At 49.5% G+C, this 22,308-nt stretch overlaps 1 protein-coding gene across 1 annotated transcript in view; it reads left to right on the forward strand.

Annotated features, from left to right (window-relative positions):
- The window catches only part of SEMA3E (semaphorin 3E), a 249,216-nt gene that overhangs the window by 161,144 nt on the left and 65,764 nt on the right, over positions 1-22,308 (forward strand). The window contains exons 3-4 of the mRNA XM_051853020.3: positions 7,175-7,234; positions 10,583-10,702. Coding sequence (XP_051708980.2) covers positions 7,175-7,234; positions 10,583-10,702 — 180 coding nt within the window. The remainder of the gene's footprint in view (positions 1-7,174; positions 7,235-10,582; positions 10,703-22,308) is intronic.

Below are 22,308 nucleotides of genomic sequence, written 5' to 3' on the forward strand. Positions count from 1 at the left end.
ATTTAGGGAGTGAACCAGCAGACAGAAGATTTCTCTCTGTCTCTGCCTCGGCCTCTCTATAACTGCCTTATAAGTAAATAAATGTTTTTTTTAAAAGAACAAAGTAAAAAATAAAAAATAAGTACATTGATTCTGTATGCAGATACAAAATGTAGGAAAAAGATCCAAAATAAACAAGCATTTTTCCTTAGAATAAGTGAAATTTAATAATACAGTCTAAGTCACTTAAATATAGTCTATGAAGATAGATTATATTAAGTGGATTATTTTGCTTAATCTTTTAAATAAATATTTTTCTCTTTAAAGATTTAATTATTTATTTGAAAGGCAGAAATACAGAGAAGGAAAGAGAAAGAGAGAGAGAAAGCGGAAGAGAGGGAGAGATCTTCCATCCGCCAGTTCACTCCCCAAGGGGCCACAATGGCCAGGGCTGGGCCAGACTGGAGCCAGAAGCCTCCTCTGGGTCCCCCATGTGGGTGGCAGGGGCCCAAGCACTTGAACCATCTTTCGCTGCTTTCCCAGGCACCTTAGCAGCGAGCGGGATAGGAAACTGAGCAGCCGGGACACAAACCGGTGCCCATATGGAGTGCTGGCATCGAGAGAGGGCTTAACTTTCTAGGCCACAGCACTGGCCCTGTAAAGAAATTTTTGACAGTTAAATTATTCCTTTTGTGTGAAGTTGGCTTTGCTCCCTTCAATTTGTGAGTGTCATAACTTTTGTAACAAGAAGCTGTTAAATCCTTAATCTTGATATAAGTGCAAGGTGTCCGGCGCATAACAAATCTTCCCAGGCAGACGAATCAGTTAATTCCAGGCTTTCATTGGGATTCCGCTCCCGGGCGAGGTTCCCCGGTCCCCACAGAGCAGGGGCCGGGGAAGTCACGTGTCAGAGGTTGGGAGGGCTCCTTTTGTAGATACAGGGCGTGGGGGTTAAAGGTTGAGGCGGGTCTGATCCTCATTGGTTGACCTTTAGGCACCCACGGGGACCTTGACAAGGACTTTTCTTCCCCGGAAGTACAGGTAGGGACTCTCCATTCCCGGAAGTGCAGGCCCTCCCTCCTTGGGGATCCCAAAGCTGCCATCAAGTTTGAGTCTCAGTAGGAAGTTCAGAAAAAAAATGACTTTGTAAATTAATTTATATTTTATTTTTCTGCTTCGAGATTTGCAGGAATAGCAGGTGGTCTACTAGCATGCGGGGAATGCACTGTACTGGGAAGGTGTGTTTTTAACCTTTTGCTTTTTTGTACCTTTTTTTTGGAAATCACATTACACCCTGTAGTTCAACTGCCTCCAGGAATGTTCTGTGCGGAACAAATAGCTCCACGTTGTGGGTTTTGTTGCTGCTGTTCCCTGGAGCACACCCCTAAGACGCCCCAGCTGCCAAAACAAGAGAAGAAAATCACTTCCCTCGCAAGCTTGGCAGGGCCTGGGCCCGCGATGGCTTTGGAAAGCAGCTTTGACTTCCGGTGGGGTCTGTCTGGTCACAGTGCGTCCCCTGAGTTAGTGCTGGGACGCAGTCCCGAACCTGGTGTTCAGCAGCACAACGCTCGTGTCCCTGGGGAGGGCCCCATGTGGCCGTCTTGCCGCACTGAGTCTTCGCCATTTCCTTTTTTTTTTTGCCTCTCTCCCTTCCGTCTGCCCACAGAGATGGGGCCAGCGCCCCGTTGTCTGCCCTCAGAACGCTTACCAGCCTTTTGTCTCAGCACTTCCTTCCTCACCGAGCTGGGAAGGGTTCCTTAGCCCGTTCTCTCTGACACTTGACTGCACACAATGTGGCAAAGGCTGGTGACTGCTACAAGCCCACCCGCGGCGCTGACTGCGCAGAGGCTGGGGGAGGGCGCGAGTCCAGGTAGGCATTGGTGTGGACACGGGAGTAAGTCACTGCCATAGGCAACCTGCGGTTAAGTGCACAAATCACGAAGTCCTAGAGAGAGAGGGGACGGGAGGAGGGAGGAAGTGATACCAGGAGAGGTCTCATGTGAAACGCGTGTAGAGCCTGCCTGGAAGCACAGCTCCATCATTGTCACGGCCGGGGCCACCGTGGGTGTTCTCAAGGCTGGGGCACAGCGCCCAGTGCTCAGGGCCGGCAGGCAGAAGGCTTCAGATCTCCACCGGCTGCCTCGCCCCCGGATCCTCAGGGGCTCGTGATGCGTGGCAGCCGGGAGGCACTGCACACCATGCACACGTGTCACCTCTGAGGCACCTCAGCCTTGGGAGGCGCCGACCTTCGAAGGGGCCATTAGCAGCCTGTCCAACCTCTGCCCACGGGGACGCATTGCCGTCATGACCCGGCCAGGAACCAGCTCTCCCACCTGCCCTGGAGGGAGCGTCTCTCTGTGTAAAAATAGCCTGGAACCAGCGCTGTCGCCAGGTGCGTGGTGATGCTGTAGGTGTGGTCCTGGTCAGGAGTATATGAAGCAGTGATTTACAGAAATACAGACCCGTGTCTTGCGGGAATATGTTTATGTAATATATATTAGGCATGGGTTTAAAGGAATCATCATTTTCCATAATGAAGAAAAACGAATGAGAAGGAATGCTAATATTGTAAAATAAAAATGCCTGCATCTTATAGTAAGTTAAGAACATAACGTGGCCAGCGCCGTGGCTCACTTGGTTAATCCTCCTCCTGTGGCGCCAGCATCCCACATGGGTGCCAGGTTCTAGTCCCGGTTGCCCCTCTTCCAGGCCAGCTCTCTGCTGTGGCCAGGGAGTGCAGTGGAGGATGGCCCAGGTCCTTGGGCCCTGCACCCCATGGGAGACCAGGAAGAAGCACCTGGCTCCTGCCTTCGGATCAGCGCACCAGCCATAGTGGCCATTTGGGGGGTGAACCAACGGAAGGAGGACCTCTCTCTATCTCTCTCTCTCACTGTCTATAACTCTACCTGTCAAATAATAAATAAATACATTTTTAAAAAAAAATAACACACTCTTCTGCGTTGTGGATGAGATGTCGTCTGATTTCTGTCGTACCACTGAGCAAAACCTTCCAGTGAAAGGCCGTCCCCAATGAACCTGTGCTTTGTTTTCTTTGCATACACACACGCACGTGTCTATGCAGTCTGCGTGTGCCTGCACGTGTTCTAGCGTGTCTGTCTGAGTAATCAGTGCCACCACAGGAAAATCCTAATTCTCAAACCAAATTGAATCTGAAGTTAAAGTGGGTCTTGGAAATCATCAGAAAAAAATGCATGACTTGGTGGAAGGCTTTTTTCCAAAATAGTAGATGTTAAAAATGTGTAAACTCTACCGCTGTGGTGGTGGCGTGGCTTCCTCAGGCTCACGCTAACCTGACACTGATGTGCGGTTTTTTAATAGGTAGATTTTTGTGCTTAAATATTTATTCATTTTTAATCTACTTGAAAGGCAGCGAGAGACTGAGAGTTTCCACCCTCTGGTTCACCCCCCACAACTGTCAGAGCCGAGCCAGGCCAAAGGCAGGAGACTGGAACTCCACACATGGGGGGAGGGACCCTTGCACTTGAGCCATCATTGCTGCCCCCCGGGGTGCGTTAGCAGCAGCCTAGCTCAGAAGTGGAGTAGCTGGGACTCGAACCTTGCATGCTGTACACGTGGGCTGCAGGCGTCCCCAGCACAGCTTAACCTGCGGCACCACAGCACCCACCCAACACTGCTGTGTTTGTGTGATGTCCTTCCTGACCCCCTGTGGATCCGTTGCTCACATCACCATGTATTCTAGGATTGTGTGTGTGTGCCTTTGGCTTTGTGTGGGCTTTCTTTCACATCCCTGCTTTTTCCCTCTGTCTCTTGTTCTGTGTTTTGATGTAAAATGAGTCTGCTAAGCAGCACCTGCTGTGGCATCACGTGAGTGGCCAACTCTTTGGGGCTTGTTGCAGCAATGAGAGCACCAAGCGTTTCATAGCGGAAATCCAACCAGAGACCGCTGTTCTGTGATCGTAAGTTTAGCCATGTAGCGATCACAGTGAGAAAAAGTCACCACTGCAATAAAGCCCCGATGCGGTCTGTATGGCAGAGACTGGATTGGACTTTACAATATTTGAGTTAAATGACGATCCTTGTCCACTTCTGGAAGATACATACTTTACCTGATATTTTATAAAGCACATATTTTTTAAAAAATCTTAAATCTTGAGCATGTTTGAGATTCAGACATAAACCTCAAAAACTAAAGTGCCTCTGGGGCCAGGATCAGGAAAAAGGAGCAAATCAGAGACTTCCTGTCCCGTTGAACAAAGACCGCAAGGAATGTTGCTACGCAGGATGCGTGCCCAGTGTTGCTTCTGTTCAGATGTTTCTAGAGAAACCATAAATCTAGATGTTTTTTAAAGTAAGATCTCTCACTGTCAGTGTTGGGCAGTGACTTAAAAATAATTAAAGGGTTTGGTCATTAAATTAAAAATACCTCCAGTCAACAGCATCTGAAATTTAGCTTGGTAACTTTCCAGGCTAACAGAGCACGGGCGGAGACAGGGGTGGGGAGAAGGGAGGGAGACACAAGACAGGAGTGACCGTGAGGGGACAGAGTGCCCCGGGCAGGGGAAGGGTCTGACCGCAGCAGACACTGACATGAGCAGGCAAGCGGCACCGAAGCCTTCTCCATCAAGGCCCCTGACACCTGTTCATCAGAATAGCCATCACACCCAGAGGTGCCCAGCTACTTGGCTGGGAAACTCTTGTTCCTTCACCAAGATGTTTACTTGCTAAGGAAAAGTGGTGGGCGTCGAACAGAAGAGAGCCAAAGAAACTCTGGGGTAGCCTGGCTTCGTTGGAGGCAACTCAGACAAACCCGGAAGGCCCCCACCCCTCCAGAGAGAGTCCGTGCCTGGGTGGCCGGCAGGGCTGGTGCCGCTGATTGGTCAGCTGGAGCCAGTGCTCCTGGGGACTCTGAGGGAGGTCCAAGAACAGGGCGGGCTTGCCTTTGTTGGTTTGCTGAGAGGGCGACAGAGCCCGCAGAGAGGCGCCGCGGGGACGGGCAAGCCCCTGAGTGAGCACGGGGACCATTTGGGAACTTAGCAGCTGCTACCGTTACGCAGCGGGGTCACCTTCCTCAGCTTCATCCTTGGGTCTACACTGCATCGTGCTTTGCACAGAGAATTAGGCACTTTTTTAAAACAAACTCCCTAGATGACACCACCTCCTTGGTAATCAGAAGGATTAAGTTAGATACACTGGTAGTGTCTTCTTACACCAGAAGGAAACAATGCTTGGTGTGGTGGAGGGTTGGCAGCAAACGGGCATCCATGCCCGGGAAGGCGGATGAGAGAAATGGGAGGCGGAGACCCTGCACACCACGGAGCCAGCAGGAAGAGCGGGCTCCGTGCGCACACGGGGCTGTGAAGGGCTCTTAAAACCCAAGTGTGCTATGCAAAAGATCAGAAAGAGACGAGGTGTGAAATTCCATACCATTTGTGTAAGTTAGAAGTACATGCACAAAAGAAATGGAATGCGTTTTATAAGAATGCACACAAACGGGCGGGGGTGTCAGGCCGCTGCAGGGGGCGGGGCCCATCCCCTGTCAGAGTGACGGTTTGAGTCCCAGCTGCTCCAGTCCAGCCAACGCGCATCCTAGGAGGCAGCAGGTGATCACGTGCAGTCCCTGGGTCCCTGCCCCACCCCTGGGAGACCTGGGCTGGGGTTCAGGCTCCTGGCGTTGTCCAGTCTGTGCCAGGCATTTGGGCAGTGGACCAGCTGATGGACAATCTCCCTCTCTCCCTCTCTCCCTCTCTCCTTCTCTCCTTCTCTCCCTCTGTCTCTATTTCTGACTGTCAAATAAAATGAAAATTAATATTTTTTTAAAAAAGTAATATATATATGGCCGGCGCCACGGCTCACTAGGCTAATCCTCTGCCTTGCGGCGCCGGCACAGGGGTTCTAGTCCCGGTCGGGGCGCCGGATTCTGTCCCGGTTGCCCCTCTTCCAGGCCAGCTCTCTGCTGTGGCCAGGGAGTGCAGTGGAGGATGGCCCAAGTGCTTGGGCCCTGTACCCCATGGGAGACCAGGAAAAGCACCTGGCTCCTGCCATCAGATCAGCGCGGTACGCCAGCCGCAGCGCACCAGCCGCGGCGGCCATTGGAGGGTGAACCAACGGCAAAGGAAGGCCTTTCGCTCTGTCTCTCTCTCTCAATGTCCACTCTGCCTGTCAAAAAAAAATTTTTTTTAAAGTAATATATACAAATTAGCAAGTACCCAGAAACAGCCCCAGTGGTTGTCTCCTGAGAGGATGAGAGCAAAGCGCAGCGGAAGGAAAGACACGGGCGAGAAAGAGAAAGAGGCTTTTCTGGACCGAGCAGGGTCACTTCCAGGAATCCTGCAGGACAGCAGACGCAACCTCGGCACGTGAGTTTGTAAAGCAAAGGAAAGAAAAAGTGGGATGAGGTTCTTACCACGATGGCTGGCACGTGGTGCGGTCAGTTCTGCAGCTGAGCAAAAGGAGAACGAACAAAAGTAATTCAACACGAAAACACTAACAGAGTATTTTTCATGAAACGAGTAAATTTGCTGGTCGGAAATTTGTGAGACCAGTGAACACGTGCTGACTCCTGCCTGCGTTCTCAGCCAGGTGCTCCTGGAGATGAAGAAGAATTCCCAAGGGTGCGCTCGCTTGCTCGCTCGCTCCCTCCTCCTCCCCCCAAGGAAGACAGCGACAAACTTGAAATGTAATGAAGACGTCCTGCTGTCTAGTTGGAAAAGTTAAACAGTGGCTCAAAAACGAATGCCAGATGCAGTGTAGTATTTTGCTGGGAGATGCCCTGTGGAGCAGTGTTCAAGGAGTCGTTCAGACAGCAGGTGTTACGGCAAATCCCCACCAGGTTCTGTGCTAAGTGGTGAAAATGCAAAGGAGCCTGCGCTGGATGGACAGACGGTCAGGTGCATGGACACACAGGTTCAGGAGAAAGGCCAGCACTTAGCCAGGAGCAGTGGTGGTTAAGGGGCCAATGGTCTCTCACGGGCAGAGACTTGAAATGAGCCTTCACAAAGGGTTTTAAAAATAAAGTTAGCATGAAGCAAAAACTCAGAGCTAAGTTTCCTAATGACGCCAATAATTATGTGAAGGAGATAAAAACCTTCTTTTCTCGTCTCAGAAAATGGAACAAAACAGAAATGTGTTGGATTCTAAAGGAAAGTGAAATGGCTTTGCACTACGGTTTCTTTTTACATGCAGTTGCCATAATGGTGCGTTGTCTTTGTTTCAGATACACTGGCCGAGTGCAGCACCAAAAATAGAGGAATGCATCATGAAAGGAAAAGACGCAGTAAGTGTCAGTCCTTATAAATGTGTCTCTGGGCCGGCGCTGTGGCTCACTAGGCTAATCCTCCGCCTTGCGGCGCCGGCACACCGGGTTCTAGTCCCAGTCGGGGCGCCGGATTCTGTCCCGGTTGCCTCTCTTCCAGGCCAGCTCTATGCTGTGGCCAGGGAGTGCAGTGGAGGATGGCCCAAGTGCTTGGGCCCTGCACCCCATGGGAGACCAGGAGAAGCACCTGGCTCCTGGCTTTGGATCAGTGCGGTGCGCCAGCCGCGGCAGCCATTGGGGGGTGAACCAATGGCAAAGGAAGACCTTTCTCTCTGTCTCTCTCTCTCACTGTCCACTCTGCCTGTCAAAAATTTTTAAAAAATAAATAAATAAATAAATGTGTCTCTGGTCAACCACAAAAGATTGACTCACCAAACTTTTATTCGCTCTTTAAAAGCATATACACAGGCCGGTGCCGCGGCTCACTAGGCTAATCCTCCGCCTAGTGGCGCCGGCACCCCGGGTTCTAGTCCCGGTCGGGGCGCCGGATTCTGTCCCAGTTGCCCCTCTTCCAGGCCAGCCCTCTGCTGTGGCCAGGGAGTGCAGTGGAGGATGGCCCAGGTGCTTGGGCCCTGCACCCCATGGGAGACCAGGAAAAGCACCTGGCTCCTGGCTCCTGCCTTTGGATCAGCGCGGTGCGCCGGCTGCAGCGTGCCAGCCGTGGCGGCCATTGGAGGGTGAACCAATGGCAAAAGGAACACCTTTCTCTCTGTCTCTCTCTCTCACTGTCCACTCTGCCTGTCAAAAAAAAAAAAAAAAAAGAATAAAAGCATATACACAATGTAGTTCTGGAGAAAAACTATGTATGCTTATTATATACAGTTATATAACAATTAATCTCAATACAGAGTTAAAGGGAGCCAAGGCGCCATCACCTTGGTTTTTGATTTTGTTCTATTTTACACGTTCCTCTTGCTGATGCGTATTTCCTATGTCTCTGAGAGGAAAATCATTGCAGGTGATTTTTTAGCTTGATGTGATCTCACTCTGTCTTGAGAGTGAATCAGAAAGCAAAGTGCGAGCGCACAGAGGCCGCACGCGTGTTGACCTGGCCCAGAACGGTCTGAGCGTCTCCCACTTCCAGAAGCGATGTTGTCTTTTCTGTCCTTTCTCTGCGGTGTGTGAGTGGGAAAGTGCCTACCCAGCAGCTGCCTTGACACCGTCCCTAGCACACCAGACACGGTGAAAGGACTTCGGCATGCTGGGAGCACTGGCTGAGCTGATGACAGGCTCACCTCGGGGGAAGGCCTGCGGACGTGCCTTTGAGAGTGAACTTGTCCTCTTTGTAATAAGAAAAAGCATGCCATGTAAAAAGTCAACACACATCCTATCGGCTCTGGGTTTTCTGTAGCAACTGGGTCATAGCCAAGCAGTAAGTCAACACATTCTTACTGCCTCAGCCCACACACTGACTAATTGAACACACTCCTGGGCCACGTCAGTCTGAGCTCCACTGAGCCAAAATGCGGTCTGATCGGCTCCTGCCGAGATGTGGCAGTGTGCTAGGAGCGGAGACACAGGCACGGCGCCGTGAGAACAGAACACTTGCTCCCTGCCCGCATGACCAGATGCTGCCAACTGTGTGGGTCACCTCCAGGACACAGTGTAGAAGAGTTAAACGTATCTGTGTGCCCCCAGATCACTCAATATTCCCTTCCTCACTCTTGCTGAAGACATGCTGTTGTCCCAGTCAATCACGGATGGTGACGTGAGTCTGCTAACCTGTTCATCCCAACGCTGTCCTTATAAAGCATTACCTGTACCAATTATTTCATGTACTGATTTCAAGAGAATATTTGGCACTTGAGGTTTCATATTTTTCATCATTTATTAGTATTTCTTTGTTGATACATAATAAATAAATGTATTATTGTGTATTTCATCGTTATTATTAACGGAATAGCAACACCTAACTTTCCAGGAGGGTGTTTGCTAGAATTAATGTCACCAAGTTGGCTTTGAAACAGTTTTAAACTGTTTTTTTCATTCAGCACATTGATCATAAAACTCACCCAGAGACGATTGTATTACAGCATTGTTACGTGTGTAGCACGTATTGGGCCCTGGGTGATTGACTGGGGAGCACAGAGATGTGCAAAATGGATTCTGTCCACAAGAAACTTCCAGTTGAATGCCAGCCTTGGCAAACTGAGCCAGATGTGGCCAGTAGTCTATTCTTGTAAATAAAGTTTTATTGGAACACAGCCACGCACGTTCAGTTGGGATTGCCTCTGTTTTCATGCTGTAGTGCAGAGGTGAGCAGCTGCCACAGAGACCACATGGCCCCCCCAGACGAAATAAATGTCAGTGTGGTCCTTACAGAAAAACTCTGTGCACCCCTGGACTGTAACCTTACAGGGATCTCACACTACACTGTGATTTTGTTAAATTTATATATATATACATATATATATACGTATATATATATACACATATATATATGTTTTATTATTTGACAGGTAGAATTATAGACAGTGAGAGAGAAAGGCAGAGAGAAAGGTCTTCCTTCCGTTGGTTCACTCCCCAAATGGCTGCTACAGCCAGCGCGCTGCGCCGATCCGAAGCCAGGAGCCAGGTGCTTCCTCCTGGTCTCCCATGGGGTGCAGGGCCCAAGCACTTGGGCCATCCTCCTCTGCACTCCCGGGCCACAGCAGAGAACTGGACTGGAAGAGGGGCAACCGGGACTAGAACCCGGTGCCCATGTGGGATGCCGGCGCCGCAGGTGGAGGATTAACCAAGTGAGCCACGGCGCCGGCCCCTACAGTGTGATTTTTGTTACTAGCTTTCCATGTACCTGAAAATTCTCTCTGAACACGTATTTATGAATTTGAGGCTATAAGAGTAATTTTCCAAAATATCCAAATTCTGTGATGCCTCAAAGTCTGTGCGTATTTCCTGACGAATAATGAAGCTTTTCTAATAATTGGCCTTGTGACTTTATGCTGATTCATTGTTTATATTGGGCTAAAAAGACAGCATTGGGAATAACTTAGTTACTTAGGAGGACATATTGCCATGCAACTCTGCACGCTTGAACAGATTTCTCAATCGGGCTTTTTCTGTTCCTCAACCATGAGCTAGAACACCTGATAAACAGTACAGTCCCGATCACCGCGTACTGGAATATGAGTTGGGTCCCCGCTTCTCCCCTCCGGGGTCCCCCTCATCTTCCCATCTGTCCTCGCCTCCTCCACCCAAGGGAGACTTTGTGGTAAAACGTAAGATTTCATAAGAAGCAAACATTTTTCTAAAAAAGGACTAAATGTTTGTTATTACACTAACCGATTTTCTCCTTTTTTCCTCCACCAGAGTGAGTGTGCAAATTACATTCGAGTTTTGCATCACTATAACAGGACCCACCTTCTGGCCTGCGGGACGGGAGCTTTCGACCCCCTGTGTGCCTTCGTCAGAGTCGGATACCACTCGAAGGTAAGATCACTGTGCTCACGGCAACGACTTGACTTCAGGAGACACACAGTGGTATTTCTTCCCAAGGAAGACAAGGGTGTCTGTGGTGCACGAGTGAGCTCTCTGGGCTTAAAAATCCTTATCATCCGTAAAATCTGCGCACTGAGTAATTCTCTACATATCCCTCTCTGAGCAAGGCCATTGCCTTCATTTACCCACTTAAAGTACGTTTATTAGCTTCAAACTGTGCTCTCCATCGTGGTCATAATGTTCTTTATTGATTTTACCAGCACCCACGTAATTTATATAAATAAAGCGATACACACTGTGTTTTACGAAGGCCGGGCAGAGACTTTGCAATCATGTAATTCCCTTTACCCAGTCAGGTGAGCTGGGGTGTGCAGAACGGGAAGATTTTCAGACTGAAGATAAGGGCAGCGGGGAGGGCCGTACCCCTCTTCCCCTGAGAGCCCACCGCTGGGCAGGTGGGGGGAGGGCTGTGGCCTCTTCCCCTGAGAGCCCACCACTGGGCGGGTCGGGGGAGGGCTGTACCCCTCTTCCCCTGAGAGCCCACCGCTGGGCGGGTCGGGGGAGGGCTGTGGCCTCTTCCCCTGAGAGCCCACCACTGGGCGGGTCGGGGGAGGGCTGTACCCCTCTTCCCCTGAGAGCCCACCACTGGGCGGGTCGGGGGAGGGCTGTACCCCTCTTCCCCTGAGAGCCCACCGCTGGGCAGGTCGGGGGAGGGCTGTACCCCTCTTTCCCTGATAGCCCACCGCTGGGCGGGTCGGGGGAGGGCTGTACCCCTCTTCCCCTGAGAGCCCACCACTGGGCAGGTGGGGGGAGGGCCGTACCCCTCTTCCCCTGAGAGTCCACCCCTGGCCGGGCAGGTGGGGGGAGGGCTGTGGCCTCTTCCCCTGAGAGCCCACCCACCGCTGGGCGGGTGGGGGTAGGGCTGTGGCCTCTTCCCCTGAGAGCCCACCCACCGCTGGGCGGGTGGGGGGAGGGCTGTGGCCTCTTCCCCTGAGAGCCCACCCACCGCTGGGCGGGTGGGGGGAGGGCTGTGGCCTCTTCCCCTGAGAGCCCACCTCTGGGCGGGTGATGCTCAAAAGCCGAATTCTGCACACCAACAGTCTTTCCTAGTAAGTGGGCTCAGAGACCAGCCACAGACCCTGCGCCCACAAACTGGATGAACTTTGACGTCGGATTTATCTCCCGCACCCTGAAACACTTTACCTCAGTTTCCTTTATTTCTTAACGATTTGTTAAGTTTATATAAAGGGGACAAATTCCACGTATTTCATACATACAGATTTAGGAGCACAGTGAGACGTCCCACCCTACCCTCCCTCCTCCTTCCTTATTTTTCTTCAAATTTTTGCAATGACACACTTTCAGCGTATTTATACTCATAAGATTAACTCTCCACTAAATAAAGAATTCAACAAAAAGAAGGAAAAAAACACTGCTCCTCAACAGTAGACACAAGGGCTATAAACAATAATCAATTCTCAAAATGTGAATTTTTCTCATATATATTTCACTCTATTAGTTACCACAGATCAGTGAAAACAAATAGTATCTGTCTTTTTGGGACTGGCTTATTTCTGTAAGTATCATGGCTTCCAGTTGCATCCATTTTGTTGCAAAAGACAGGATTTCGATCTTTTTTACAGCTGAGTAATATTCCGTAGTGTATATGTAACACATTTTCTTCATCCAGGCAAAGTTGATGGGCTTCTGAGTTGATTCTATATCTTAGCTATTATGAATTCAGCTGCAGTGGACATGGGGTACAGGTAACTCTTCCATATGCTGATTTCATTTCCTTCGGTTAAATTCCTAGGAGTGGGATGACGCACATGAACGATACTCTGATGTCAAGATCTGCTAGCCTTCATTTAGTTCTGAAGGCAGAATCCTGTGATGAGGTGGGGCACAGATAAAACGGACGTCTAAATGTTCTATGATCAAGCATCTAGAATCTTCTTATACCCCACTTGTGAAAGGGTAGCAGTGACTATAGTATACTTCTAGCCACAGATACAAAGCCATAATTAATTTCACAGCTAAAAGTTATTTCTGATATTCAGTCTGCTGGGTAACACTCAGGTGCACATGTAATTAGCAAAATTTGAAGTGATTAGAAAGTGCCCTTGACTGAGGCACTTCAGCTGTCAGCTACCCTCATAGGGAGTTTTCATTAGCATAGTTTATTTATTTTAAAACAAATCTATTTATTTGAAAGAGTTACAAAGAGAATGAGAGAGAGAGATCTTCTATCCACTGGCTCACTTCCCAAATGGCCACAATGACCAGGGCTGGGCCAGGCTGAAGCCGGGAGCCTAGAACCCCCACATGAGTGCGGGGGCCCAAGCACGTGGCCACCTTCCACTGCTTTCCCAGGCGCATTAGCAGGGCACCTGTCCCAGGTACAGGCACCACAGGCTGTGCCACATTGCTGACCCCTCCTCAGCACATTTTAAATGTTAGCAAGCCATGCCTGGTTGTAAAGTAGCCTGCGCAGACGCTGCTACCTCACAGCGTATTTGTTGAATCATTTTAAAGAAATGGTGCTGATGATGTAATTAATATAACTTCAGAGTTCTAGAAGGCAAGTCAGGCCAGTGAAAAGTCAGGGTATACACAGGCATCCTGACATGCGGCGTGCGCGGAGGTGTGCTCAAGTATACAAAGTCAGAGTCTGTGGGAGTGCACCTTGTGGGCGGATCTGCTGGCAACAGATTCTCTGTTTTCGTTGATCTGAAAATGCCCTTATTTCCCCTTCGGTTTTGAAAGGTGTCTTTCCTGGATAAAGAATTCTGGTTTGGGGCAGGCATTTAGCCTTAGTGGGTTTTTGTGTTTTTTTTTTTTTTTTTTTATTGTTGTTGTTGTTTCCTTTTAGTAATTCTCTCTTTTCTTCTAACTTCTTTCCAAAGTAATGATTAGTCCATATCGACTGTACCCTGTTTGTAATTGCTTTATCTTTCTTTTAAGATTTATTTATTTATTTGAAAGTCAGAGTTACACAGAGAGAAGGAGAGGCAGAGAGGTCTTCCATCCTCTGCTTCACTCCCCAGATGGCCACAACAGCCGGAGCTGTACTGATCCGAAGCCAGGAGCCAGGAGCTTCTTCCAGGTCTCCCACACGGGTGCAGGGGCCCAAGCACTTGGGCCATCTTCTACTGCTTTCCCAGGCCACAGCAGAGAGCTGGATCGGAAGTGGAGCAGCCAGGACTTGAACTGGCGCCCATATGGGATGCCGGCGCTGCAGGCCGTGGCTTTACCCGCTACGCCACAGTGCTGGCCCCTCAAGGTTGTATCTTTGTGTTTGCTTATAAGCCATGTTTCTGTCTCTTGCCTTTGAGTCTGCAGAGCTGGTGGAGATCGGTGTCTCTGTTCTTAGGGTGCTGAGATTCTCGGATGCCTACGTTTACGTTTGCATCGAATCGGGCAGAGTTTGGGCCACTGCTCCTTCACTGCATTTTTGCTTGCTACCCTCCCGCCTTTCTAGGCATTGGAATTTTAGGCATTGTCCCACAAGTCATTAAGACTTTAAAAGTCAGTCTTTTTCCTCAACTCCTCAGATGAAGTAAATATTTTCAGTAACCTTTCTTCCGACATCTCCAATACACTAACTCACACTCACCCCATTCATGTTCCAGGCAGATCTTGGACTTTTGTGTTCTAGAATTTTCCATTTTGATTCCATTTCCATATCGAGCATTCCCACCATATTTTTTTAGTCGTATGACTGTGGTTTACTTGATGCTCTTGGCTGTGTTTTTCACAGCCATTTTAAATTCCGTACTTCCTCCTTTTAACACCTGCCGGATCTCAGGGTCAGTTTGCCCCAGCTGTTCTTTCTCTTGATGATGGATCCGACTGTTTGCTGCATGTCAGGTTATTTTTGATTGTATACGGGACATTACATATTTTCAAGAATCTGGATTCTGTGATCTTTTGAAGAAGGTTTGTTTCTGTACTGGAAGATGGGTCACTGGGCTGGACTCAGACTCAGCTCCGGCAGCCTCAGGAGCCGGCCTCTTCAGCCCTGTAGTGGCTCTCATCAGGGTCTCGCACGTGCCGCTCAGGTGTCAGCCAAGGAGACGGACAGGGGGCACACAGGTGCCCGTGCCTGCCTCAGGTTCTGTGTACCTGCCCTGGCTTTTCAGCTCACGTGATATTTTACACCTCTGCTGTTTGATTTTCCAGGGTAGACAGCCTTCACCTTTATTTTCCTGCTCATTCCTGGCTAGTCTTTGGAGAGGAAATGAATTGGGGAGAGTTCCTCAAGTGAAAAACTCCAGTCTTTGTTCTCAGCTGATCTCCAGCTGAGATCAATACTTGTTTTTTAGTATGATCGAGTCATCACCAAGCTGCATTATCATTAGCAGAATGGGGGCTTCGTGTAATGAACTGCATAGGCAGAGTATTTTGTGTTAACGTTAATTATCTAGGTATTAAATATCGCAATCTCATACTGTCGTACTGGAATCTTTGAATGCAGATATTTCAATCATAGCAATTGAATGTGAATAATATCTCACCTAACTGTGAATATTAAATATGACATAGTTTTAGGAAAATCGTTGTATATGTCATAAGAGGAACTTACAGTCCTATGATGAGAGCAGTAAGAGATTTATGCCCAAAACACCATTGGGATGCTTAATGCAGTTTTCTATGAGGAAATGAAAAGTTTCCAATCACTACAGCAAGAAAAATGCTTTGATTAAAGAACTTAGAGGCCTACTTTGGCCTAGATGGTTGGGGAACAGCAGGAGATGGAGATGGGACAAATTGGTGGGGAATTTTAATATTAGTGACATTCTGTATTATTTCTCAAGACAGCGCGGATGCCATGAAGGGGTTGGAGCGAGCATTTGATTGATGTGACATTAATAATATTTAGAATGATTCAAGCAGGGAGAGATGAAAGGGGAGCGAGCGTAATTCAAGGAGGCGATGAACAAGCGTCTCTGCAGGAGATCGGGGAGGCATTTCACACGCTGGTGCAATAGCAAAGGAAAGGAAGTGTGGGACGGGGTGAGGACTGGAGGGGTGAGGACTGGCGGGGTGAGGACTGGCGGGGTGAGGACTGGCGGGGTGAGGACTGGCAGCAGTGGGAGCCCTTACGTAACCGTGTTGTCGCAGCTGCTGCGGAGCCAAGCAATGCAAACAACTCCAGCTGTGAGTGAGACACGCGGACTTCACAGCAAGAGGGCGCTGTGGAGCACAGAGGTCTGAGAGGTATTCCGCTGGCCACTTGTGGTCACTGGAAAGACGAGGCCAGGGCTAGGGGAGAGTGCTCTCAAAATAGATGGAAAATTGAGTTACTGGACCCTGAGGGGACGCGGGGGTGGTCTCCTCTGAAGGAGCCCCTCCTCCCTCCCTCCCTCCCTCTCTCTCTTTCTCCCTCTCTCCCTCTCTCTCCCACTCTCCCACTCCCTCCCTCCCCCCTTTCCTTCCCCCTCCCCTCCCCCTTCTCTCCCTCCCTCCCTCCCTCCCTCTCTCTGTCTTTCTTCCACTCCCTCCCTCCCTCTCTCTCCCCCTTCTCTCCCTCCCTCCCTCCCTCTCTCTCCCCCTTCTCTCCCTCCCTCCCTCCCTCTCTCTGTCTTTCTTCCACTCCCTCCTTCCCTCCCTCTCTCTTTCTTCTACTCCCTCCCTCCCTCCCTCTCTCTCCCCCCTCCCCCTTCTCTCCCTCCCTCCCTCCCTCTCTCCCACGCCCTCCCCCCTCTCTCCCACGCCCTCCCCCCTTTCCTTCTCCCTCTCCTCCCCCTTCTCTCCCTCCCTCCCTCCCCCCCTCCTCTCCCTCCCCCCCACACACACTCCTCTCACTTTACCAAATAACTTGAGAAGTTCTATTACTTAGAATATAGAGAGATTTGGTATAAAACAAATCCGTTAGTGCACGCGCATTCTGAAATAGCAGTAGTGCTACAGAGGACAGCTGTGGTCAGGGGAAGAGGAGGGGACCAGGCGGTGACTGAATAGTGACAAAATAAAGGCAGTAATGTTGTCTGACCAAGAGCAGCATCGTTAAGGAGAAGAAACGGGGATACAGGAAGTATAGGAGTATTAGGAGATTTTTTTTTAGTACAGTAAACAGCAAAAACTTAAATTATTTGTACAGTAGCAGAAAAGGGTGGATAAGTTGGGCTGGGTGGGCGACAAGCTTGCCAGGGAAGGAAACTAGGGGTATTCGGGGGAGAACTCTCATTAGTAGTTGGATACAAAGGTGTAAGGAGGAAGACTGGAGCTAAAAGTGCAGATTTGATAATTGACCATAGATACATAGCAAAGCTGAAATCCTATATTATTGTCCAGGGGGAGAATTTAAGGAAAGAGAAAACAGAAATGTGTTGTCCGGAACAGCGATCCCTGGGAGGCTGGCAGAGGAAGGAAAACTCGAGTGAGACTGATGAGCGCTAGGAGGGTGAGCAGGGAGCCAGGAGGGCGGGGCGGCAAAGCAAGGGCTGATTTCCAGGGTCCGGCCTCACGGCAGAAGCGACCACTGGGCCTGGAAAGCTTCCGGGGGGGCGTTTGTGGAGGCCCCGCACCTTACGTGTGGAAGCCGGGCCCTCCCAGACTGCAAGGCCCACGCCAGCTTCCTTCCCTCCTGCCGCGTCGCTCTCACAGGGCAGCTCCCTTCCGAGCCAGCGCCCAGATCAGCCGCTTCTTCTATATTTTTTGTCTTTTTTTTTTTAAAGATTTACTTTATTTTACTTGAAAGGTAGAGTTACACAGAGAGAGAAAGAGAAGCAGAGAGAGAGAGAGAAGTCTTCCATCCACTGGTTCACTCCCCAGTTGGCTGCAGCAGCTGGAGCTGCGCCGACCCAAAGCCAGGAGCCAGGAGCCAGGAGCTTCTTCCGGGTCTCCCATGCGGGTGCAGGAGCCCAAGCACTCGGGCCATCCTCCACTGCTTTCCCAGGCCACAGCAGAGAGCTGGAAAGGAAGTGGAGCAGCCTGGACTAGAACCAGCGCTCATATGGGATGCCAGCACTGCAGGCAGAGGCTTTACCTGCTAAGCCACGGCGCTGGCCCTATTTTTTGTCTTTATTTTCCCTTTTTATTTCTTAGAAAACACATGACCTCTTTGTGTGTGTGTGTGTGTGTGTGTGTGTGTGTGTCTTTCTTTTCAAAAGTCTGTTTCTTCCAACGCCTCTCCTGGGTTGTCATCTTTGAGTTGTGTTAGCTTGGGCTGATTTTCTTCTACTGCTTTATCATTTTCTTCAGTGGTTCTGGATCCTACTCCAACACGAGGGATGGCTCCAGGCGGTAGCCCACGTCTCAGTGATGAGCGTCGTCACTGAAGTGTGTCGGTCTGCTCCTCGTCTTTTATTCGTGGAATTTAGTACATTAGACTGAATTAAGCGGGGATCTTTCTGTCAGTCTTTTTTTCTTTAATATAAAATTCACTTTCCTGGATTTTAGAGGGGAATGTGGACTAGAATATACCCCTAGCTTCACGTTCTAGAACTCACCATTCTCTTTGGTATTTTGAAGTGTCAAAAATGCGGACATAAATATCTAAAATACCAAGAGTCTGCTCCTGGCCGTAGCTCCTCCGTATGATTTCTAGGAATATTGAAAGTTAAATGCGAAAGAGTACATTGAGTATATTAACATAGCAGCTAACAATTAAAGGCAACATATTAATTTTTTTTTAAAAAAAAGGCAGAACTTGTGAGAAGGTAAAGAAGCCTACTTCCGATGTCGCGTATTGAAGCAAGGTTTGTTACTTGTACGTTAGCGTTAGAAGACTTAGATGGTAACCGGCATTGTCGAATAAGCGCGACACCTTGCCCCTGGGCGAGCAGTCATTTTCTGCGTGGTTGGTGCTGCTTTCTTTACTTGAAGTCAAAGGGCATTTTTCAGCGTCCCTGGCAGAACAGGCAGCGCAGCTACGCCCCAGCCTTTTTAAAGGTGCACCTGACGCTTGTAGTCTGTTATCCCTGTGATTTTTTGTTGTTGTTTTGTTTAAATCCCCAGGGTTGCTCAAAAACGTCTTAGACCAGCGGGCTTGTTCCTGCAGGCCATTCTCCCTGGCGGTCTCAGCACCGGAAGCCGCTGGACGGCTTTCTGGTGGGCAGGCAAACAGAGCGGGGACACCGAAGCTGCCGGGAAGCCAGCCTGTGCACCCCGCGTCCCCTCGCGCGCTCTGTCCCCTCTGCGTGTGAGGCAGCTCTGGGGAGGCAGGGCGAGGCCGGGGAACCGGGGACCCCGGGAGGATTCTGCTGAGCCAGAGCTGAGACTGATTACAGAAGGAGCAGGTGGAATCCACGGGGAGCCACGCGCTCTGCTGGGAGGACTACTTTCCCCCACTTAGGGATTCTCTGAGTGCCTGGAAGAAATCTGTCAAATAAAGGTGGCGTGAGTGCGCCGGTGCCAACCTTGCCCACTTCTCCCGTGGCTCTCCCAGGGCTGGTTTTAGTGGTGTGCATTCCCAATATGCAGAGAGTTCATTTCTCTACGTCTCTGGGCATCGCCCTGCCTTGTTCGCCAGCGGCTTGGTGTCGCGGTGAGCACCAGCTGGGGGGCTCAGGGAAAGGACGAAGTTGCCCGTCCCGGGGCTGCAGCAACCCAGGGGAGCGTGAGTGGTACTTTGAGTGGCCAGGCCCCGGAGGGCAGCACCAGGGCCAAGGCCCCTTTCTCTGGTCAGTGTCACCGGCCAGCACCCAGTTCAGCTCACAGTCGTGCTCTGTCCGTTGGGGACGGGCGTTTCTTGTTTGTAGCCTCTTAAACACCAGCTGGTTTCCTGTGTAAATTGTGGCCCCCACGGCTCCACATGGAAAGAGCCCCAGATGCTGGGCACTTGTGTGCCACTGCTCACCGGGGCAGGTGCCGGGCGGTGCTCCCCAGCCACCCACAGCCTGCCCGGGCCAGGCTAACTCCCAGCCTCACTCTGACAGGCGTCCGGTATTTGTTCCTTGGTGCTGGAAGGGTTGTGAACTTTCCCGCAACTCTCCCGTGCTCAGAACCCAGCACGGAGACAGTAATCGTGGGATGAACGGGATGTGTTTGTTACATTGGTATAACCAAAACTCTATATAGAGTCTACGAAGTACAAACTCAAGAACTTAGGTACCTTACGATACACACAGAAGTTTCGGGAGTGGGCATTGCAGCACAGTGGGTTAAGCCACTGCCTGGGTGGCGCAGGTCCCATATCAGAGAGCCGGTCCAAGTCCCACCTACTCCACTTCCTACCCGGCTTCCTGCTAGTGCTCCTGGGACACAGATCGATGGGCCAGGTTCTGGGTTCCTGCCACCATACGGCAGACCTGGCTGCAGGCATTTGGAGAGGGAGTTCAACCTCAGTCTCTCACTCTTTCTCTCTCTCTTCCTCCCTCTCTTTCTTCCTCTCCCTCTCCGTGTGTATGTGTGTAGTGTGTCATTCTGCCTGCCTTTCAAGTAGATAAAAATGTACATTTTTTTAATTTTCAGTTAACAGTAATTTTTTATTTTCATTAACATTTATTCAGTTAAATTGATTAAAGGTCTTATAAAATAAAGTGTATGTGTCTTCCCCCAACTGTTTTAATTATGTACACTCTGCCAACTCTTGAAAATGTTTGTGATAGCATGAGAATAGATATTTCTTTTAACTTCTCCAGTCTTTAAAACATAAGTTTAACTTTTCTAGTCTTCGGAACATAAGTGTAACAAAGTGCAGAAGCATTCTCTAAGCACGCTTGTTGTTAGCTTATACAATGCATAAATTAGAGCATAGAAATTGAAAGTATACCTGGGATTGGTTTTCAGATTTTGAACACATCTAAGTAGCCAGCTTCCAGACCAAGAGTAGGTAGACCAGCAACACCCAGAATCTCCACTGCCTCCTGTCCCCTCCGAAACCACTCTTCTGATTTCTATCACCAGAAGTCAGTTCTGCCTTGCTTGAAATTCCATGTAAGTGGAATCATACAACATGCATGCTGTGTGATTAGCTTCTTGTGCTCCATAATATGTTGAGATCCATGTATCATGTATGTAATTGAAGTTCATGTGTTCCCATTGCTAAATCGTGCTAAGGGCCAGCGCCGCGGCTCAGTAAGCTAATCCTCTGCCTGCGGCGCCGGCACACCGGGTTCTAGTCCCAGTCAGGGTGCCGGATTCTGTCCCGGTCGCTCCTCTTCCAGGCCAACTCTCTGCTGTGGCCCGGGAAGGCAGTGGAGGATGGCCCAAGTGCTTGGGTCCTGCATCCGGTGGGAGACCAGGAGAAGCTCCTGGCTTCGGATCAGCACGGTGCGCCGGCCACGGCGGCCATTGGAGGGTGAACCAACGGCAAAGGAAGACCTTTCTCTCTGTCTCTCTCTCTCTCACTGTCCACTCTGCCTGTCAAAAAAAAAAAAAAAAAAGTTTAGCTTTTCCACCTTTGAACTTACAGATATAACTGTGACCTAATTCATTACTCAGGGACATCAATGAAGTGGCAGCGTCCACAGTAAGTCAGCTACAATGAAAACCCAGAGGCTTTCTGTACGTGGACTTTTGCAGCTCACACCAAAAGCACAGTGGTAGCGCAGTGGTAGCGCAGTTTGCCACACCGCCCGGTTCTGACACTGTGGAGCTAAATGATTCCCTCTCATACGCTGGCTGTTGCGTAAGGGTGAATGCTTTGGGGTAGCTACATTCACCTTGGCAATGGTGTCAGATCCATTCCACTGCTAAGTATTTTCCGAAAAGTACCTGAAGAAATGTTGAAACAATACACTTTGAGATGTGAAAATTCTTCAGCTCTAAAGACACTTGCCATTCATTAAAAGTTGATGACTGAAAGGACAAAACCTGCCAGCCTGGTGGGACCCCCTTATTTTCAAGTGCATTTTCACGAAGACAACTGGAATACTTTGGATGATCAGGTCAACATGTCGGCTCCTGACCACCAACTTGAGTTATATGATTCGTGCAGTCGCGGGAGCTAGTGATAAATTCAGTTGCATACCAGATCACTAATTCATGAGCATGACATAGAACAGATGTACACAGAGTTAAATTTGGTGGCCTAATTAAAATATTGGCTTAATTAAAATCACATGCTTATTCAAGGCTGGCAAGCTGAGTTTTGTCAGGTTTTTACTTTCCAAGTCAAAACGGAACCATTCTGGACATAAGTGAACTCTAACTTTACTTTTGTTGTGTCAACTTTCAGAATTCTACTGTTAGAGGTATTTTCCTGCAAACTCGGTTTTGGATGTTGGCAGATGGGATGAAACAGCTGGGCCAAGGGAGAGAGAGCAGGGGTTCAGTAGCAAAACAGGATTCCTGATGTGCTGTCTCCTTAGAATCATTTCCTACAATAAAATAAATGACAAAAATTGTACAAACAGTCCTCAAAAAGTCCATAGAAAATCCACATTATGAACATCTCTGCAGAGATTTCAAAATTTTTTGCACCCAAATTAACTTAGGTTTTAACCTCCATTTTCCACCCACTTTTTGATGCATCCTCAGAGGACGCAGCCTTTACTGTCTCTCTGTTGAGAAAAGCGCCGTTCCCTGGGGCAGGTACCACGGTGACCACCAGGCCTTCGTTTTTTTTTTTTAATATTTATTTATTTTACTTGAAAGTCAGAGTTACAGACGGCGCCGCGGCTCACTAGGCTAATCCTCCGCCTGTGGCG

The sequence above is a fragment of the Oryctolagus cuniculus genome, chromosome 16 (genome assembly GCF_051225735.1).
Source record: "Oryctolagus cuniculus isolate XC-2025 breed Fujian yellow rabbit chromosome 16, ASM5122573v1, whole genome shotgun sequence".
Lineage (NCBI taxonomy): Eukaryota > Metazoa > Chordata > Mammalia > Lagomorpha > Leporidae > Oryctolagus > Oryctolagus cuniculus.